At 42.1% G+C, this 19,644-nt stretch overlaps 2 protein-coding genes across 4 annotated transcripts in view; one reads left to right on the forward strand and one right to left on the reverse strand.

The window, feature by feature from the left end:
* LOC142424602 (MOB-like protein phocein) overlaps nucleotides 1-9,740 on the reverse strand; it is a 46,174-nt gene extending 36,434 nt beyond the window's left edge. Inside the window, exons 1-4 of one of the 2 annotated variants that reach the window (XM_075529938.1) lie at nucleotides 9,349-9,502; nucleotides 8,526-8,690; nucleotides 7,398-7,487; nucleotides 7,093-7,323 (exon numbers count right to left, since the gene is read on the reverse strand). In XM_075529938.1, coding sequence (XP_075386053.1) covers nucleotides 7,273-7,323; nucleotides 7,398-7,487; nucleotides 8,526-8,690; nucleotides 9,349-9,351 — 309 coding nt within the window. In that variant the 5' untranslated portion in view covers nucleotides 9,352-9,502 and the 3' untranslated portion in view covers nucleotides 7,093-7,272. Of the gene's footprint in view, nucleotides 1-7,092; nucleotides 7,324-7,397; nucleotides 7,488-8,525; nucleotides 8,691-9,348 lie in introns of those variants that run through there. The other variant, XM_075529939.1, reaches the window with a different exon arrangement.
* HSPD1 (heat shock protein family D (Hsp60) member 1) lies at nucleotides 9,618-19,167 on the forward strand. Of its 2 annotated transcripts, none has more exons than XM_075529935.1 (12): nucleotides 9,618-9,757; nucleotides 10,862-11,037; nucleotides 12,067-12,319; nucleotides 13,111-13,193; nucleotides 13,669-13,764; nucleotides 14,100-14,193; nucleotides 14,831-14,999; nucleotides 16,406-16,505; nucleotides 16,936-17,181; nucleotides 17,614-17,788; nucleotides 18,238-18,416; nucleotides 18,531-19,167. In XM_075529935.1, exons 2-12 carry the CDS (start codon nucleotides 10,864-10,866, stop codon nucleotides 18,690-18,692), a joined length of 1,731 nt encoding a protein of 576 aa, XP_075386050.1. In that variant the 5' UTR covers nucleotides 9,618-9,757; nucleotides 10,862-10,863; the 3' UTR covers nucleotides 18,693-19,167. The 2 variants fall into 2 exon arrangements, with proteins under 2 accessions (XP_075386050.1, XP_075386049.1); XM_075529934.1 differs by lacking the exon at nucleotides 9,618-9,757 and adding an exon at nucleotides 9,854-9,999.
* The last annotated feature ends 477 nt before the right edge of the window (nucleotides 19,168-19,644 follow it).

The following is a 19,644-nucleotide window of genomic DNA, read 5'->3' on the forward strand; positions in this document are numbered from 1 at the left end:
TCACCTAGATAGTCAAATTGCTGTCCTTTCATGCCCCTCTGCATTCTCAGAAACAAAAAGAAGTCTCATGGAGTAAGGCCAGGTGAGTAAGATGCATAGGGCGAGAGGCATGCTGTTTTCTGCCAAAACCTGGTGCACTGAGATGGCTGTGTGAGCAGGTGCATTTTTGTGGTGGCAAAACAAGTCCCCCGTCTGCCATAAATCAGGCCTTTTTTGTTGCACACTGTTATGCAATCTTTTCAGAACCTGTACATAGAAAGTTTGGTTAACATTTTCATGCATTAGTGCAATTGATGGACATGCAGAACAAGGTTTGTTATCAATTGACATTTCACCTTTCTTGAGTACACTTAAGTACCCTTGAGTTTTTCCCATAGTGCTGTCCTTGTAAGCTGTGTTCAACATCACAACAGTTTCTGCGACATTTTTCTGAAGCAGGAAACAAAATGTCACACCCATAACGTTCTCTCAAATTGGCCATTACAAAAACGAGGTTCGAGCAACACTGCTTTTATGAAAAATTCACTGTGACCAGAGACAGAGAACCTTTCCCAGTGATGCCACTGGGTGCACTAACTCAGAGGGAGTTGTTGGGGGTGTTTGCATACTATGAAAGCTCTGCCTGGTAGAGCTTTTTCTGTTTTTTTGGGGGGGTACCCCTTTGTACAGCATGAAAGAATACAAGGAGGGGCTGCTTTATCAGATATGAACTTTATAGCTCTTTATATCAAAGAGGGCATTGTTAGCTCTGGCATGTTGGAGACTGAGCTTCAGTTCCTAGCCAGTGCACATTCGTCAGTGGAGTCTTGCTTGCTTGATGATGTTGCACAGGTTTCAGTGAAGTTTCCAGACTTTGACAGATGAGAGAGAAAGGCATGGCAGTTTATGTCTGAAAAACAGCTGACATAAACCTGATGCATCACAACAGTCCAACTGGGCAGTGTTTTGGTCTACTAGTGCACAGGACAGCAAACAGCGAATCCCACTTATATTGACAGCCAGATGGTGCCCTTACTCCACAGGTCTGGAAATCACCCCAAACATGTGGACATGGAGGAATTCTCCAGGCGAATAGAGATATGTGGTAAGCGGTAACAGTAGAGGTCAGCCATTTGAGATCAAAAGGGCAACATGTGCCAGAGGGAAAAGTTCAGAAGGAAGGAAGGGTTAAAATGGAGACATGGAACCAGGAAACATAGGGAGGAAGTGAAATGTGATATTACATTGTGGGGATTGAAATCAATGGCATGAAACAAAATGCTTATGAATTCTTGAGTAGAAAACTGGTATACTTTGTAAATCTTCACACAGTTCACAAAGTTGTTTTAAAAGAGGGGAAAAAGCAAGTAATATGGTAAAATAGGAAACATCCAGAGAACAGAATAAGACTAAAACTCAAATTCATTGCCACTGAGTCAATGCCTACTCATATCGATCCTATAATATCCTATAGGGTAAAACTGCCCTGTGAGTTTCTGAGACTAACTGTTCACAGAAGTAGAACGCCCGGTCTTTATCTAGCAGAGTAGCTAGTGGAGTCAAACTGACCACCTTGTGATTAGAAACTCAATGCATAACCACTGTGCCACAATAGCTCCGCAGTTAGGATTAGACATATACATTTTAAATGCATGATAAAGTGCCATCTCAAATTCAGGAGGAAGAATAGATTATTTAAGAAAGAAGAGGCAAGGTAATCTCTGATTTAAACATAAAGGCAGATATATATTGGACATTAATGCAATGTTAATGAGATGTGATTAGATGCAACTAAAAACTGCACATCCAGTTAGAAAGCAAACTGGAAACAAATGTGACAAGTAGCTTAAATACAGAAAACTTTGAGCCCAATTTTTAAAATAGTTTTTATAAGAAAATGTGTTACAGTAGACTAGAGAAACAAATTCATGGATACTCATGTGTATAAGGAAGAGCTTTATATAAGAGCAATGGAATATTGAGAAAACATCCCAGCCCAGTCTAGATCAAGTCCATAAGTCTCATGTAGGCCATATGTCCAATACCAATCTATAAAGTCCTACAGACTCATGAAACATGCAATGATGCCGAATGCAGGAAGGTCACAAGCCAGTGGGTGCAAAGTTTTGTGGATCCAGTGGCAGTAGAAGCATCTCAGTGCTGGCAGGGGTCTCCACATGGCTCCTCCAGTTTCCAGGTCAAGGGGTCTATCAGCGTAGCGTGATGTGTCTTGTCAGGAGAAAATCTCTCAAGGAGTGAGCAGAGAGAAAAACTGTCTCCTTCCTCCAAGGAGGAAATGTAGGAGTTCCCAGAATCCTTGGGGGAAAACCATGCCCACACAGAGGCCTCATTGACTATACTATGATTGACAGGCTATACTTCACCCCTTCACTCATAATCTGTGGGAAACAGAAGGATTTCTCCCGAGCTGTCTCCCCCAAATATATGTCAAACTTAACTGCTTGCAAATGACTATACACTTGGAGGTCATCAGGAGTAGATCAGGGGTCATTCTCCCTAAGGGCTATCAGCCATCTAGAGCAAGCAGTCACCACGGTTAATCCCACAAGAAGTGGGGCCCACTCCCTTCTGATAAGGATAGTAGTTGTTTGTTTCCTTGTAGGAGACCCCAGCGAGGTCAAACCCGCCCAAGGGTGACCAAGGTTAGGCTGCCAACCTGTACCTAGAATCCACCCATCTTGTTACATGTATACCCCCAATCCCTCCTTTTCCTATTGCATGTATTTCCCTAGACCACCCCCCTCATTACTGTATTACCTATAGCACAACCCCTTCCTGTGACGTATGTCCTCACCTGTAATTAGGGGACTTGCATGTCCCCAGAGAATATAAAAAGCCTGGGTTAGCATTAAAGATCTCTCTCTCTCCCTCCATGTGGACCACCAAGCAGGGTCAAGGTGAGCATGTTACCATGAATTGTGTCTGACTCCATTTATTTCAATATTTCTTTTCTCTCATACTCTCTATAACTTTACTATGATCTTTACTTATTATCGCTGTACAATTGCACCTACTGGACCCGTGATGATGTGTTAGGGGCTGGCTTCTCCTGACAATTATCCTCTCAAATTGACAACATTATATAACTACCACAGAAAGGTATTCATATTTTCTGAAACAAAAAACCATAAACTGAGTAACAGTAATATTAATTTTAAAAGCTTCCTGATAATTTTACTATTCCACAAATTCCTTATTGGTGGAATTGTGGAAAGCAGACATTTAAGTTCAACTCCAACTCTCCCACTTAAAATTTGTGATAGCTTGAGCAAATAATTTTACTTTTCTGTGCACAAAGAAGGAATACCTACCTTTCTCAGAGGGTTACTATGGTTCCTTTCAATTTTGAAAGAATACAGACTAATGGTTTAGAGTATCAAATCCAAATCCACTGCCATGGAGTTGATTCAGACTCCTAGCAGTTATTTATAGGGTTTCCAAGGCTGTAACATCTTTTCAGAAGTTATTCGCCTAATCTCTGTCTTAAATGAAGCCCTGGCGGCATAGGGACCATGGGTTGGGCTGCTAACCACAGGGTCAGCAGTTTGAAGCAAGAGGCTTTGTAATCCCTTGTTCACATTTCGGAAACCCAAAGGGGCCATTCTAGCCTCTTTACTTACGGGGTCATTATGATTCAGTACTGACTGACTCAATGGCAGCAAGTTCGGTCTTTGGTTGGATCTGTCTGAACTGCCTACTTTTAGTTAACACCCCAACACGACTTAACAATGCCACAAGGCCTCCTCCAGGGTCTAGAGGGGTGTCTGTGAGTGCGCAATAAAAAAACCAGATTGTTGAGAACGAGGGGGTCAGAGCAGAGACCCAAAGCCCATCTTTAGACAATGGGACATCCCCTCACAGAGGGGTCACAGGGAAGAGATGAGTCAATCAGGGTACATGAAACAGTATTCCTCTGGTTCCTTGAAGCTTCCTCAACCCCCCACTATCATGACCCCAGTCCTGCCTTTCACTGTGAGCTAGAGCGGAGTTTGTGCAAAGATAAAGAGAAGACATAAAGCTCAGGACACGTGGCATCCAGGAACAAGAATGGTAATAGCAATACCAAGAGGGCAGGAGGAAGGTAGGGAGAGAAGGGGGAACTAATTATGATTGACACATAACTGTTTCCCCCCTCCGATCCCCAGTCCCGCAGGGGGATAAACAATAGAAACCATGGGGGAAGGGAGACAGTGGTCAATGTCAGATATGAAATAATTTATAATTTATCAAGGGGCTATGATGGATGGGAAGGAGGAGAAAGGAGGTAACACTGACTCAATAGAAAATCATGATGGCAGCATATATACAAATAGGCTTGATATAATTGATGTATGGTTTGTTAAAAGAGCTGTAAGAGCCCTCAATAAATGAAAAAAAATCAGTGCTAAATTCTATTGAAAAAAAATGATCCCCTACCCCCATCCCAGGTTAATATTATTCTGTTCTAAAGCACTGTTCTTCACTACCAGTATCATCTTTGGCTTGTTTTCTCAATGTCAGAATTATTTCCCCTATTTTATCAAGGTTGTCTCCAAAATCTAAAGCCTTTTCATAACCTTTAAACTACTAACCAAAAACATCTCCAGAAGTCATCTATAGTTTAATTTGCAAACACCTACCTGGAACATAGTGCTCCTTTAAACAATTCCGTAAGCAAACCAACTGGAAAGATTGGAGAACAAGACTGGAGGACAGTGAGTTTATGTTGACAGAGGAATAAGGAGGGGAAGTAGGTAATTCTCTCTGAATTGCACATACAGAAATTTGTTGCACTGGTTTTTCTGTGCACTTTCAGTAACAAAAAAGAACAGTTCTGCTTGACAAGTGTCACCGAAGTAGGAGGATGTCTGTGGGGCAAAAACTCATCCACCTAGTTCAGTAGGTTTTGCACGTGGCACTAAAACCTTATGTGTACCAGGTAATTAATTCCAATGACAAACCAAGCCTGGTAACCTTAGACCTCAAAACTCATGTGCTTGAGTCTACTGCAAACAGCAGGGGGCTTAACAGGAAAAGCCATGACCTTTGGACTAGATTTCTAACTTTGTAACTTATCAGCCACATGGCCTCGGGTAAATTTCCTCATCTCTCAGTTTTCATTAGACATACTCACAAGGTTATGATGTTCAGAGTACATTATCTAGTTGTGCCTAAGGCATAGTAGGACATTGGTGACCCATTTGGGTAACTTTAGTCAAAATAAATCTATCTAAATGTGTTTAATTACATAGATATTAGAGGGACATGTTAACTACACCCATACATCATATCATTAGTACACTGTTAAAACATAACTTTTAAGGTATCACAAAATAGTTTATAACAAACTAGTTTGCCCACTGAGACAAATAGCTGGGAGCTGAGTGATCAGTCTAGTGACTATCAACTGACTAGATTTGGGTAAAAATCCTAACTGCATCAACTAGAGCAAGATATTTTACTTCTTAGTTCTGTATTTATTAAATCCAACACATTCGATGCAGAAGGACCATGATAAAGAATTCCTGGTCTGACAATGATTATTAAATGCTTGGTTGCTAACTGAACTGTCTCGATTTAAGTGCACCAGCTGCTATGAAGATGTAGCAGCACCTGTTCCCATAAAGATGAAAGCCTAGAAAGCCACGGGGGCAGTTCTTTAAAGGATTTGAATCTGAATCAGTAGTGCTTGAGTGGCACTATTGAAGAGTTCAACCATTCGAAGGATGGACTCAAACCTCAGAAGACAGGCCTGGTGATCTGCTTTGGAAAGGCCAACAGACTTGAAAATCTTAACCGAGCTTTGTTCTGCACACAGGGCTGGAGTCAGAACTGGCTCGACAGCAATGAGCATGTAAGGGCCAGCCATTTAAGTTCCACTTGGGATCACTAGTAATTTAAATGTTAAGTGCTTCCAAGTATCTGACATAGTAACAGAAGGCAGTGGTTTAAAAAAAACACCTATGTCTTCATCTGCAAAATGTAGTCCCTAGAGTATCGATATAGGCATCTCTGTAACAATAACCACTTAGGATTAATACTCCAGGATTGATAAAAGTACTTATCATTGAGCTTGTTTGAAAACTTTTGAAGACATTTAAAATTACAAGTATAAACTCATTACTTTTTATTAGTACCAACTATATACTTACTGTATAGACTCGTGTATAAACCAAGTTTCTCAGCACAAAAAACGTGCTGAAAAACTGGGGTTTGGCTTATACACGAGTACCCCAGTGAGGAGTGTCTGATGACCTCACACCAGCTGAAGCTCTGCATTGGGAATACAGATGAATAGTTTGGAAGGATTTTAACTCTATTTTACCTTGGTTGCTAATTGAGCTCAGGGGTAGTACTCTTAAGATATTGTTGATACCTTATTGTTTTTTCTTGAACCTATTTTCCACTTACTGTGCTGGTTTACTGTTAAATGACTTGTCCTTTTATTTAAAATAAATGTTTAAATACATAAACCTGGGAGATGGACGGCAGAGAAGGGTGGGGGAGACTCCGGATAGGGCAAGATATGACAAAATAACAACCTATAAATTATCAAGGGCTCATGAGGGAGGGGGAAAAAAAAAAGAGGACCTGATGCAAAGGGCTTAAATGGAGAGCAAATGCTTTGAAAATGATTAGTGCAGAGAATGCACGGATATGCTTTATACAATTGATGTATGTATATGTATGGATTGTGATGAGTTGTATGAGCCCCTAATAAAATGTAAAAAAAACAAAAGAATGCATAAACCCATTGATGTCTCAATTTTTAGTAATTTTATTTTCATTTGTTTTGATTGAAACTCACCAATAGCATCTGCATTTTCCACCCTAGGCTTATACTCAAGTCAATCAGTTTTTCTGGTTGCCCAGGTAATAATTAGGTACCCTGGCTTATATTCAAGTATATACGATAATAATTAAACTATGTGTAAAAATCCATCTATCATGTATAACAGAAAACACTATCCTGCAAAAAACCAAAAAATTAAGCAAACAAGATAATTAATCTATCCAGAAAACCACTTTCCCCCAAAATCCTTGTAGAGGAAGAGGGACATAAAGTACTTAAGAGAACCCTAAAATCACTTTCGTCACCACACAAAAACGAACCACTGGTCTGCATATTTTTATTTGGAAATGTTTTAAAACAAAGAAACAAAATTTTAGCGACACCGCATATCATGAGTTTATTATAAAAGAGAGACATGGAGATTATTTACATGATGACAGATTTCAGAACTTCAGTGGAATGGGCAGCTTCACATGATGCCATTTCAACAGTGGCTTCCTCTAATCCACATACTTCCCAAGAATGTCACCATCTCGAAATAAGAAATAATCCTGTAAACAGAGAAAGTATCAGTTAAAAAACTGATGACAAATACATTAGTTCCAAAGTTAAGAGTTCTACATACCTTATCATCTAGAACTACTTTGGTGCCTCCATATTCAGGCAGAAGAACTTTATCTCCAACTTTCACACTCACTGGTTCAATCTCTCCACTCTAAGAAATAAAGATTTTTATCATTAGCTTGAAAAATACTTAATTTTAAAAATCACTATAATCAAGTGTGTTCACTTAAGTTAAAATGCATTTTGTGGGCAAGTAATGTAATTACTGGCTAGCATTTTCTTACACACAGCAGTAAACAAAGGGTGCTTCACATAAGTTTGAGGAAAACATTCATGATTAACACCATATCTACCTGAAAAAATTTAAAGTGGCCGCCCCTGCCCCAGTACTCATTCTACAACCAATTATTCAGTCATCAGCAGTGCTATAAAGAATGACACTTTAAAATTGATGCACATGCTATAGCTTACATCAAAACCTGATTTTGGTATAAAGTTCAAGGAGTTACACTGGAAAAGCTAAATATTAACCTGGTTATAGGAAATAAGCCAGGTTTTAGAGCCACATAAAGCACGGTTATTTACAACATGCAGAATTAAAAAATAAGTTTGAGGGCAACTTTTTTGGTAATTCACTTTCCTTTCCTTCAAAGTTTAGATGTGGGGGAAAGGGGACAGATGCAAATAGACGTGCAACCAGAACTTGAGGCAACTGCACAATGCAGTTAAGATATTTGACCTGCAAGGGCATTTATTGTCTCTGTGTCTCTGACACACTTAAGAGATTTCAGTTCTATTTAATGAGATGCAGAATACCTGGAATGATAAGGATGAGAGCCACTTCCATCTTAGTGTTGCACTAAGAAACCAAGTTTCCTCTAGATTCTTAAAACCCCGGCACTTTAACTGAAGTATAATGTAACTTTCACTTTATGAGCAATTTTAGTATTTTAGAAACCAGCATCCTATAAAAGTCATTGCACAATCAAGGAGCCCTGGTGACAGTATACTGAGTTACAATTTGGGCTGCTAAACCGAACAGGTTTGAAATCACCGAGCCCTCTGAGGGAGAAAGACAGGGCTCTCTGCTCCCCAGCAGGTCTCAGAAACCCACCAGAGCAGCTCTCTAGTGATAGGGTGGCTAGAAGTCAGAATCGACTCGATGGCAGTTGAGTTTCCTTGGGCTTACCTTTCCTTTCGAGCCGGACCCAACAGCTACAACTGTTGCTTGCAGGACTTTTCCTTGCGATTTTTCTGGAAGCATAATGCCTCCTTTGGTTACAGTTTCAGCGGCACTCCTTTCCACCAATACTCGGTCAAAGAGGGGAAGAAACTTTCGAAATGCCTGTCCTGCCTGTAAAGAGAAGCCTTTTATATTTGTAGGAAATTAAAAAAAATTACATTCAATGCCTGCGTAGACGCTGCATTTCTAACGACACATTTCATCTTCCTGAGGTAACCAGCAAACTGATTCAAGGATCTCATTTGTATGTTCCGCCCTTTACTCCACATTTCGTTTCCCATCCTTGTTAGGGGTCGTAGTTGCTCTCCTGGACAGTAGTAGGTACACCAGCTTTAAGGGCAACTTAGCTTATTCCAAGGTCAAATTTTTTACTCGCAGGTTTTTTATGGAGACTTTCAGGAAATGAATAATTTCTCTGCCCCTGGGGCCATGCTCTTTCGCTTAGAGATTACTACACACCTAAAAAGATCCAGCAAGAAATTAACCGGACGCCCCGCGTGCCCAGGCTTCCCGCCCTCTTCAACACGCGTGTGCTGCACGAGGACACGCACACCAACAGCGCCTCGGGTTGGGGAGGGTCAGCTAGGCCCTCGCCATTCGCCTGGGGCGACCTCTCCTTAGGGGCTCCTTTCCCCAGGGTCTAGGTGAGCAGCGAGCACTAAGTGACCCTGTCCCTCCGGCCAGGCCCCAACCCAATGAGGCTGTCCGGGCACCTCTTGGGCCTAAGACCGACTCGGCCACGCCGGCCCGCAAGCCACGCGGGACTCACCATGACGCTGGGGTGGCCGCTGCAAGTCCTCCTCTCACGCTGCGCCGCTGCAAGGAGAGACCCGCAATCGGATTCGCAAGCACGTGAACGTGGGCAAGGGCGGGCCAGTGCGCAGGCGCGCCCGCCCCGGCCAGGCCCCGCCCCGCCCCGCCCCGCCCCGCCAGTGGGCGGCCGCACCTGCGCGGCCAGCGATTCGTCCCGAGGGCGCTGCGCAGGCGGCTGACGCCAGGACCGAGAGGCGGAAGACTTGAGCAGTTCTTTCTAGGCTTTTCTAGGCCGTCCGAAGAGGTGAAAGGACGATCCCTTTTCCCCCCGCCCCCGGAAATGACGCAACTTAGCCCTTGACCCGCGGAGAGCGCGGCTCTTTCTGGAAAGTTCTGGAAACGAGCGCGGCCCGGGAACTAGCCTGGTGAGGTGCAGCCGGCTGAGGCCGCTGGCCCGGCCCTGCGCGGGGAGGGGGGGGCGGGGCGAGCGCGCGGCGCGTACAGATTGCGGGGCCTGCGCCGGGGGAGGGAGGCGGGAGCTGGCCGCACATGTGGTGCGGCGGAGGGAGGGGACACGGCCTCATTGCTGTGCGAGCCCTGCACTCGCTCCCTCACTCGCCGCTGTCGGCCCGTCTCTCCGCGTGCACGCCCGCCGGCCGCCCCGCAGGTAGGCGGTTGCCTCACGGCGCCCCCCCCAGACGCCCCCATCGCCCACGCCCGTCTCCCTCGCTGCCGCCCGCCATGCGTGCCGCCCGTGGGGCGAGGGCCGGGGCTTCCCCACGGCGCCGCAGGCCCGGTCCCGCCGGGCCAGGCCTCATCGGGCCATGCGGGGTCTGCTCCAGGGCGGCGCCGAGTGCGGGTCGCGATCTCAAGCGGAGGGCGGGCATTGTCCCTGGCAGAACCTGGGGTGCGTTCACGTGGGCCCTACGGGGCAGTCGGCCCGGGATGCCCGCAGGGCCTTGGGAGGGCGGGGGTTGCCGCGTGGGACTCGCGTTCTGCTCCTCCGGCAACCGAGGTACGGCGCGTCTACCCTTGACCTTGCTCGGGGCGTCCTGACGGAAGACACGTGGGGCCCGGCCGAGTGGGCCGAGCTGCCCCCCTGCCTCGCGCCCTGGGGCTGCTCAGATACAGTAACTCCGGATGGATACATGCAGACACTTCTCTGCAGCATTTTGCAACGTCAGGAATATTTTGACTTCCCGGGTCACTGCAGGAAGTCTCTGTGCCGCTGACTTGGTATTTAGGAGCGCGCTTGGGATGGGTGTCCTCCTAGGCCCATTTTAGCGGTGAAACATTAACTCGTTTTCAACGGCTGGGTGAGGTGGCCTTGGGGAAAGAGATAAGTGTTCTTTGCTATGGCGGCCTCCTGCTTCCACTTTGTGCTAGTGGCTGGAGTTAGGCAACGGTGGCAGGCCTTGGCTAGCGGGGGCTGGGCTCACGTTTCTCCTTCCGGTGCTCAAGTGGCGCGTTGGTACGGTCAGCGCATGTTGGAGTGGTGCTAGTACTCACCTGCTTTTTCCCCCTTCCAGAAATGCTCCGATTACCTGCAGTCCTTCGTCAAGTGAGGCCAGTGTCCCGGGTACTGGCTCCTCACCTCACTCGGGCTTATGCCAAAGATGTAAAATTTGGTGCAGATGCCCGAGCCCTGATGCTGCAAGGCGTCGATCTTTTAGCCGATGCTGTAGCCGTTACTATGGGGCCAAAGGTATCAGTCTCTTTATTGTACTGTGAGTATAGTCTTAGTGTTTTGAGGAGTGAGCCTGTGTTGCTGCAAAGTCACATCAAACTACTACTGAACATTTCATTGGTGTCAATTTTATCAGAAACCTAATTCACATTTAAAAGTTCAAAAATATTGGGGTTTTTCCTTATTTGCTCTGATGTAATGCTCTTATAGCTTAAACTACTTCAGCCACGTTTTCAAAACCTGTCAAGTCGTACAGTGTCTGGTAATTGAGTGGTGACTTATAGCTCAAGGTGGTTTCTACTTGAGTTAAATTTTGCATCATTTCCCAGGAGTTACTACTAAGTATAGAGGGAAGAGTAAAACTTGTTCTCTTCCATAAATACTTACAACTATGTTTCTGGATGTGAATTCTGTCCAGTGTTTTTTACTGTTCCTCTTATTCTGAGGCACATTAATAGTTTACAGTCTTCACCATTGTGCAGAGATTGAAAAGTAGGGCTATTTTGAGGAGGCTTTTGACCGTAGTGTGTGGTAGAGTCACTTTTCACTTCAGATCAAAGTGATCCAAAACTAAAACAGGAGTGTTTGCTTGCCTCCTGAACACAAGGTAGCAACTTTTAACATTAACAATCAGAGTGTCCAGTACTCCTTATACCATGTTTAATGTTAAGCCTGGAAGGGCCAGATTGTTCTTGGCCTTGATACATAATTTTAAAGTGAATGCCATTAATTTCAAAGATATCAGGACTAATCATAACATATAAATGATGTGATAAAATATCCTGGGATTTCATGATCACCTACTAAATTAGTATTAACTTATTCTATTGTGGTAAGGTGATATCCTTCACAGAGCATTTTTTTCTCTTGGCTGAGTAAGACGTCATTTGTAAAGTAAGACTTGGATTTGCCCTTGAGATTCATGCTGTGGGACTGAGATAACACGTCTGATGTTGAGGCTTTCATGTAACTGCCCTATTAGAACTTCATTCCGTTTTAATCTAAATATCTGACTTAGAGTGTGTGTGCTTCTCTTCACAATTCTAGGGAAGAACAGTGATTATTGAGCAGAGTTGGGGAAGTCCTAAAGTAACAAAAGACGGTGTCACGGTTGCAAAGTCCATTGACTTAAAGGATAAATACAAGAATATTGGGGCCAAACTTGTCCAAGATGTTGCCAATAACACAAATGAAGAGGCCGGGGATGGTACCACCACAGCCACGGTACTGGCACGCTCTATCGCCAAGGAAGGCTTTGAGAAGATTAGCAAAGGTGCTAATCCAGTGGAAATCAGAAGAGGTAGGAATGTCTTTATTTCATCAACCCAAACCCAACTTGCATTGCAGTTGACTCAGACTCATAGTGGCCCTTTATAGCATAGGCTCCCAGCCTTGTTGGACCTACCATCCTCTTTTTAGAGAAATAGTACTCAGTAACCCCCTCAAAATTAAAAACCAATGCATTATAGCCTGTAATCAAGATAAAGTGTAGGTGGATATCTGCTTTCGCAAGGGCGGGCCCCTGCCTCCTCTTCATTCCTGTGCCTTCCAAAGGCCGTTATCACCCATTTTGAGAAACACTGGTATGTAGAGTTTCTCAGACTAAATTATTTACAGAGACAGACCAGCCAAGTTTTCCTCCTGTGGAACAGCTAGTGGGTGTGAACCTTCCCGTTAGCAGCCCAGTATTCATAATATGCACTGATGTTCTGGGCTAAGGAGAAAATGAGATTTAAGTTGGTTGCTCATTTAAAGAAAAAAAAACTTAAAACTTGGTGATGTGGCAGATATCCATACTCCCACTACTGTACCTGAGGGTTTTATCCTGAATTCCATGTTTTGAGAGCTCTTGCCTGTAACGGTGTTTATTCTGGTCTAGCCAAGTTTGAAGGTAGCACTGGGTCGTGGTAAAGGTGGGTAGGAGCCATTCGGGAACTAGAGGACTGTTGAGTGTTTAGTCAGTGCTGTACTGCACCCTGGTTGAATTGTCCTTGGTATCCTTTCTGGCGGGGGATGTCCAATTGTCCATACAGATGAGCTTTGGGTCTCCAACCCCCCTCATTCACATCGATATTACACTTATTAAACCAGGTGTGATGTTAGCTGTTGATGCGGTAATTGCTGAGCTTAAGAAGCAATCTAAACCTGTGACAACTCCTGAAGAAATTGCTCAGGTAAGAGTTTTGCATGATAGGTTAAAGTAAGCTATAACACGTGGTTTTATTTCATAATCACATGCCACTTGAAGATAAAAGCAACACTACCAAAATTGCAAACATTGGAAGTGTTTTTTTCTTACTGCTGAAAAATCTGAAAAGGGTCCTGTGACCGTGTTTTAAAACCTTTTTGCTTATGGTAAGTATACATGTAAGGAAACATTTTACTTCACTGAGCTGTTCTTTTGTAAAGTTAAGTGATGTTACGTGTTCATTATGTTCTACCATTTATTCCCAGTTTTGTGTTTTCATTCTTTTTCACAGTATTAGGTCCCATCAGTATATCGAGTATATATACTCGAGGGTAAGCCAACCAGTAGCACCTAATTTTACCACAAAAACGGCACTTAACATGGGAGGGGCTGTTGCAGGAGTGTCCAATAGGAATGGTTTGGGGTTTTTTGTTTTTCATTTGCAAAAATAACTATTTCAGGTTGCTACAATTTCTGCAAACGGAGACAAAGAAATTGGCACCATCATTTCTGATGCGATGAAAAAGGTTGGAAGAAAGGGTGTCATCACAGTAAAGGTATTTTTTTTAATTTTGGTTTGAGATAAGTGATTAAAATTGAGTCTTCCAAATAGAAAACTTCAATCTATGTATATTTCAAATTGAGTGTTTAATTTTATTCCTTCATATGTAGTTGTAGTATGATACTGTTTTCTAGTAATAGAAATTCAAATGCACATTTTAAAAATTTTTGGAGGGGAAGGGAAAAAAAATTTTTTACTGGAGTAAAGTTAAATGTTCTAAGGCATTTATATGATCTTCCAATTCCTTATGATTAACAGAATCTCTTAAACAGGTCTGTGCATACAAGTTTTGTTTGGTGAAGTTTATACACCTAATTTTATTTTTCATAGGATGGAAAAACATTGAATGATGAATTAGAAATTATTGAAGGAATGAAGTTTGACCGAGGTTATATTTCGCCGTATTTTATCAATACAGCCAAAGGTAAGAGCAAGACAGTATTTTAAACGTTAAAATGTTTTTATTGTGTTAAATAATGTGTCAACTGTAGGTCTTGGTTTTATACCTCAAAGAAAGAAAGACTATAGGGGGGGGAAATAAAAAAATAAAAAAGAAAGAAAGACTATAACTCTATATGGGAATAGAAAGCCCCAGCTTTCTCCCAAGGAGCTAGCTGGTTTGAACAGACTTTAAAGTTAGCACCCCAGTGCATAACTACCTCATTAGAGCACCTGGGAAATGGAAGAGAAGCAATACAATTCAACCAGCCACTTTGAGTAAGGAAATGATTGGGTCTTTGTAAAAAGAAAGAAACATACAATTTTGATAACATCTAGAAATCCATTCACAGAACAGGTAACTGTGATTTATATAATAGACCATTCCCTGGACAGACTTGTTTATAACCGCCCCTCCCAAGTTACAGAAACTCTAGTTTATACTTTTCCCATTTAAATGAGTTGTAGATTTCAGAATGGTATTAAAAGTTGATTTATTTTAAAGACCATTTTATTGGGGGTCCTTAAAGAGTTCTTAACAATCCATACATAATTTATATCAAGCATATTTGTACATAGGTTGCCAAACATTTATTTTTTTACTTTGGTTTGTTCTTGCATAGGTCAAAAATGTGAATTCCAGGATGCCTATGTTCTATTGAGTGAGAAGAAAATTTCTAGCATCCAGTCCATTGTCCCTGCTCTTGAAATTGCCAATGCCCACCGTAAACCTCTGATCATAATTGCTGAAGATGTTGACGGAGAAGCTCTAAGCACCCTCGTTTTGAATAGGTACTGGGCGATCCTATTTGATGATTTTTATACTGCTCAATGAGAGAATGGCTTGCATTGTTTGAAATCTTTTTATTATGTATCTGGAGTTGTAGTATGGTAATACAAATGGGCTATATAAATCCTCAGGACCACTTAACAATTTCGGTGGTTTTGTCTGTTTTAATAGAGCCCGCCAAGCTTATCAGTATAGACTACCAGTTGCTGTCAGCGGATTCTGACCCTTGGTCTCCAGTAGCTACTCTTTTTAACTGCCACCAGACCGTTAGCAGCCCAGTGAACTGTATCCCATCCCCCACTGTGTGTGTGTGTGTATTTGAATGATGCTAAAATACATGAGCGGTTTGGTTTCATTTTAATTTTTTTTCTGGGTAAAAGTATTTTTGGAATTGTGATTATGGCTGAAATGGAAGCAGTGACCATTCTGAAAACCTACCGCATATGCTCGAGTATAAGCTGACGCGCATATATGCCGAGGCACCTAATTTTACCACAAACACTGCATTAAAAGTGTGCCGGGAAACTCGGCTTACATGTGAATATATATGGTAGGTTCCTGTGGCATTCATACTGGAATCATGAGGGTGGTGTTCCTAAAAGTTACCAGCTATGAAAAACACTGGAGCAATTTCCTTAAGCACATAGGGTCAGAATCAACTTTGTTGGTAGTGGTTGGTTAATGATCAAGTGTTTTAATGTTTTTACCCAGCATATTTACATTGGTAATGGAACACCTGCGACTTTAAGGTGGCTAGTGTTCATGAGATTTGGGGCATTAACACAATAATATACATCCTCTTATTTTTAGAACTGTGTTTTCAGGAGTGAGCCTTGTCTTATTTTACTGGAATTATGTTTCATGTGCCATAAATGAAATGAGCTGGCATGTTTTAGAGATTGAATGCCCTGTTCTGCCCCAAACCTGTAAAATGAGTTTCTTTCTCATAGAGTGTTCTTGTGAGTATGGATTCGCTTTGAATTAGAGAAGCCTTATAGTAGAAGCTTGAAATTTGAAGCCAGATTTGAAAGTAGTAGATCTGTGGAGTTTGCATGGAGCAATTTTACCATTTGTTCTCAAGTTGGTGTCCAGTGTGCCTTTGTTAAAAGACCCAACTTCTCACTAATTTGTATTTCCATGATTATTATATAGTAATTAAACTCACTATTAAGAAAATAGTTATTGCATCCTGGATTCAGCTGTTCAACTGGATTGTAAGGTTATTGACATAAGCTATACAGATATTAGCACATATGAATAAGTGAATGGAAAACAGTTGTTTGGCCTGTTTACTTTGACTCAGAGGCCACTGGGAAGCAAAAGGACAGGGTTCATAGGGTTTTAGAACTTGGAAGAAAACTAGAAACTTAAAAAAAAGTTAACCCTCATAATCTACTATTCTCAACAGGCTAAAAGTTGGTCTTCAGGTTGTAGCAGTCAAAGCTCCAGGTTTTGGTGATAATAGAAAGAACCAGCTTAAGGACATGGCAATTGCTACTGGTGGTGCAGTAAGTAAAATAAATGTGAATTTGTTCCCTGAGTAAAATTTTACTTCCAGGTCTAACATTTTTTGGCTAATTTGCATTTTTAAATGAAATATCACTCAAGCGGTTTAATCCCTTTCTCTTGGGCTTTTAAAAAAGATGCCTTTGACCTAATTGCCAGTAGTGTAACCCAGTGGTTCTCAACTTTCCTAATGCCGTGACCCTTTAATACAGCTCATGTTGTAGTGACCCCCCCCACCATAAAATTATTTTCATTGCTACTTCATAACCAATTTTGCTACTGTTGGGAATTGGTCAACCCCTGTGAAAGGGTCATCCAACCCCCCCCCAAAGGGTCACGACCCAGAGGTTGAAAAATACTGGTGTAGCCCAAGAAAGACACACACTAATAGGATGAAAGACGGCCTTATAACTGGTTTGACGGTTTCTCTAGGTATTTGGAGAAGAGGGATTGACCTTGAATCTCGAAGACGTTCAGCCTCACGACTTAGGAAAAGTTGGAGAGGTCATTGTGACCAAAGATGATGCCATGCTCTTGAAAGGAAAAGGTGACAAGGCTCAAATTGAAAAGCGTATTCAAGAAATCATTGAGCAGCTGGACGTCACAACAAGTGACTACGAAAAGGAAAAACTGAATGAGCGCCTGGCAAAACTTTCCGATGGAGTCGCTGTGCTGAAGGTGAGGTGCACTGGATGGCACTTGGGCTTCTAAGCCCAAGAATTAGTACCTTTTTTTTTGCAAGAATTATTTTGTTTCTGGTGTATTTCCCAGTAGTGCTGTGTACCTAGACAAATGTTTGAGGAAATAATTTCCTTGTAGAGATATTTTTACACAGAATGTATTTCTCCGCTGAGTCATTTTTGTTTTAAAGCTCCATTGAAGTAAGGTTTTCTCCCATAGGTTAGTGGCAGACTAGGGAACTTTCCCGTCGCTCCCTTAGACACTAACCATCATGCAGTCACTTGGAACAAACAAATGCATTTCTGACAGGGAGTGTAACCCTTTTATAGTACTACTCTCAGTTAACAAGCTGCTTTCTTTGACTTTTCTGGCAGCATCGTGGATCTTAAGAGGCTATCTATCCTAACTGAAGTTCTTTTGCATCCTTAGGTGGGTGGGACGAGTGACGTGGAAGTGAATGAGAAGAAAGACAGAGTGACTGACGCCCTCAATGCGACGAGAGCGGCTGTTGAAGAAGGCATTGTTCTTGGAGGCGGCTGTGCTCTGCTTCGCTGCATTCCGGCTTTGAACTCATTAACTCCAGCAAATGAAGATCAAAAAATTGGTAAGACATTGCTTTACAAGTCAATGTTGAAAATCTTTTCTGCTTACTAAGGGAACACACACCCATCCAGAATTACATAAGTAGACTAATGATAACAAAGCATAAGGTTTCGAGAAGAATTTCACTAATGGATTTTCCTAGTTGAGATTTTCCTGTCATTGCCCTCACGAGTAGAAATGTAATACTTTGAAAACTAGCATTAGAACTGATTGTGATGTTTGTACAACTCTTTTTAAATATGATTTAACTATGGAAGTTTATGATGCATGAATATTAGAAAAATACATGAATAATGGGTACCAGGAAGAGGAAAATGTTCTAAAGCTGATTGTGGTAATTGTACAACCCTTCTTGATATAATTAAACTGGATTTATACAATGTGTGGATGAAGTTCCAACAAAATATTGAAAGGAGGGAACTAATGGGCTAAAGTTGATTTTCTTTTTAGGTATTGAGATTATTAAAAGAACACTCAAAATCCCTGCAATGACCATTGCTAAGAATGCAGGTGTTGAAGGATCATTGATAGTTGAGAAAATTATGCAGAGTTCCTCAGAAGTTGGTTACGATGCTATGATGGGAGAGTTTGTGAATATGGTAGACAAAGGAATCATTGATCCAACCAAGGTAAATAGTTAAACCATACCCTAAATATTCTCATAACAATACAAATCAAAGTCATTAATTCTTACTCCAATTTTTTGAGAGAAAAGTAACATCTCATTCATCATTTTTCCCTAGGTGGTAAGAACTGCGCTGTTGGATGCTGCTGGCGTAGCCTCCCTGCTGACCACAGCGGAAGTGGTCGTCACAGAAATTCCTAAAGAAGAGAAGGACCCTGGCATGGGTGGGATGGGCGGCATGGGCGGAGGCATGGGGGGCATGGGAGGTGGCATGTTCTAGTTGTTAGAATCGTGCTTTGCTATTTCTTGATGAACTGTGACAAGGAAGCTCCAGGCAGTGTTCCTCACCCAAACCTTCAGAGAAGTCAGTTCAGGAGAAGAAATTGAAGAGAAGACTGGCTGCTGTTCTGAGAAAGTCCCTATCACCATCAGTTACTGATTTCAGTTGATAATGCATAATGGTTTACTGCTGTCATGTCCATGCCTATAGATAATTTATTTTGTACTTTTGAATAAAAAGACATTTGTACATTCCTGATACTGGGTGCAAGAGCCATTACCAATGTACTGCTTTCAACTGAAATCACTGAGGCATTTATTCTACTATTCTGTTAAAATCAGGATTTTAGTGCTTGCCATCATTAGATGAGAAGTTAAGCAGCCTTTCTGTGGAATAATAATTGTGTACAAAGTAGAGAAATACTCAATTATGTGACAACTTTTCTGTAATAAAACCTTGTTTAAAGTCGTGTTAATTTTTCCGTAAGATCAAATCAATGAAGCCATCTGAAGGGGCTGGGGTTTAGGCATGTTTACAACATTCTACCCACAGTATTTCATGGTTCTTTTGTAATAAGAGGGGAAAGCAAAACTTACTGAATCTTAATGGGAATCATGACAACTGGTCCTAAAGAGGGCAGTCTTGTGTAGGCTGTGATTACTGCTATAAAACCCCAGCATAAGGTCTAGTGGCTTCCATTTTGGAACAACGCACTAAAGTTCACTGTACTTGGAAGCTGGGTGTGTATGTTGGAGCTGATAGTAATTTGTGAGATGCAAAGGGGCAGAATCTTTATACCTCTTTATTTTTACCTGTTGTAAGGACTATTACTGGTTTTAAAACCTGGACCTGCTATAGGTCAGAAGTTCCCTTCAATCTGAGGCTGCTGCTGAAGTTTTGTGAGTCAGGTGCTGAAGCACTATGTGTGACCATTGTAGAGGAAATCCCTTTA

Source organism: Tenrec ecaudatus, chromosome 13, assembly GCF_050624435.1.
Source record: "Tenrec ecaudatus isolate mTenEca1 chromosome 13, mTenEca1.hap1, whole genome shotgun sequence".
Taxonomy (NCBI): Eukaryota; Metazoa; Chordata; class Mammalia; order Afrosoricida; family Tenrecidae; genus Tenrec; species Tenrec ecaudatus.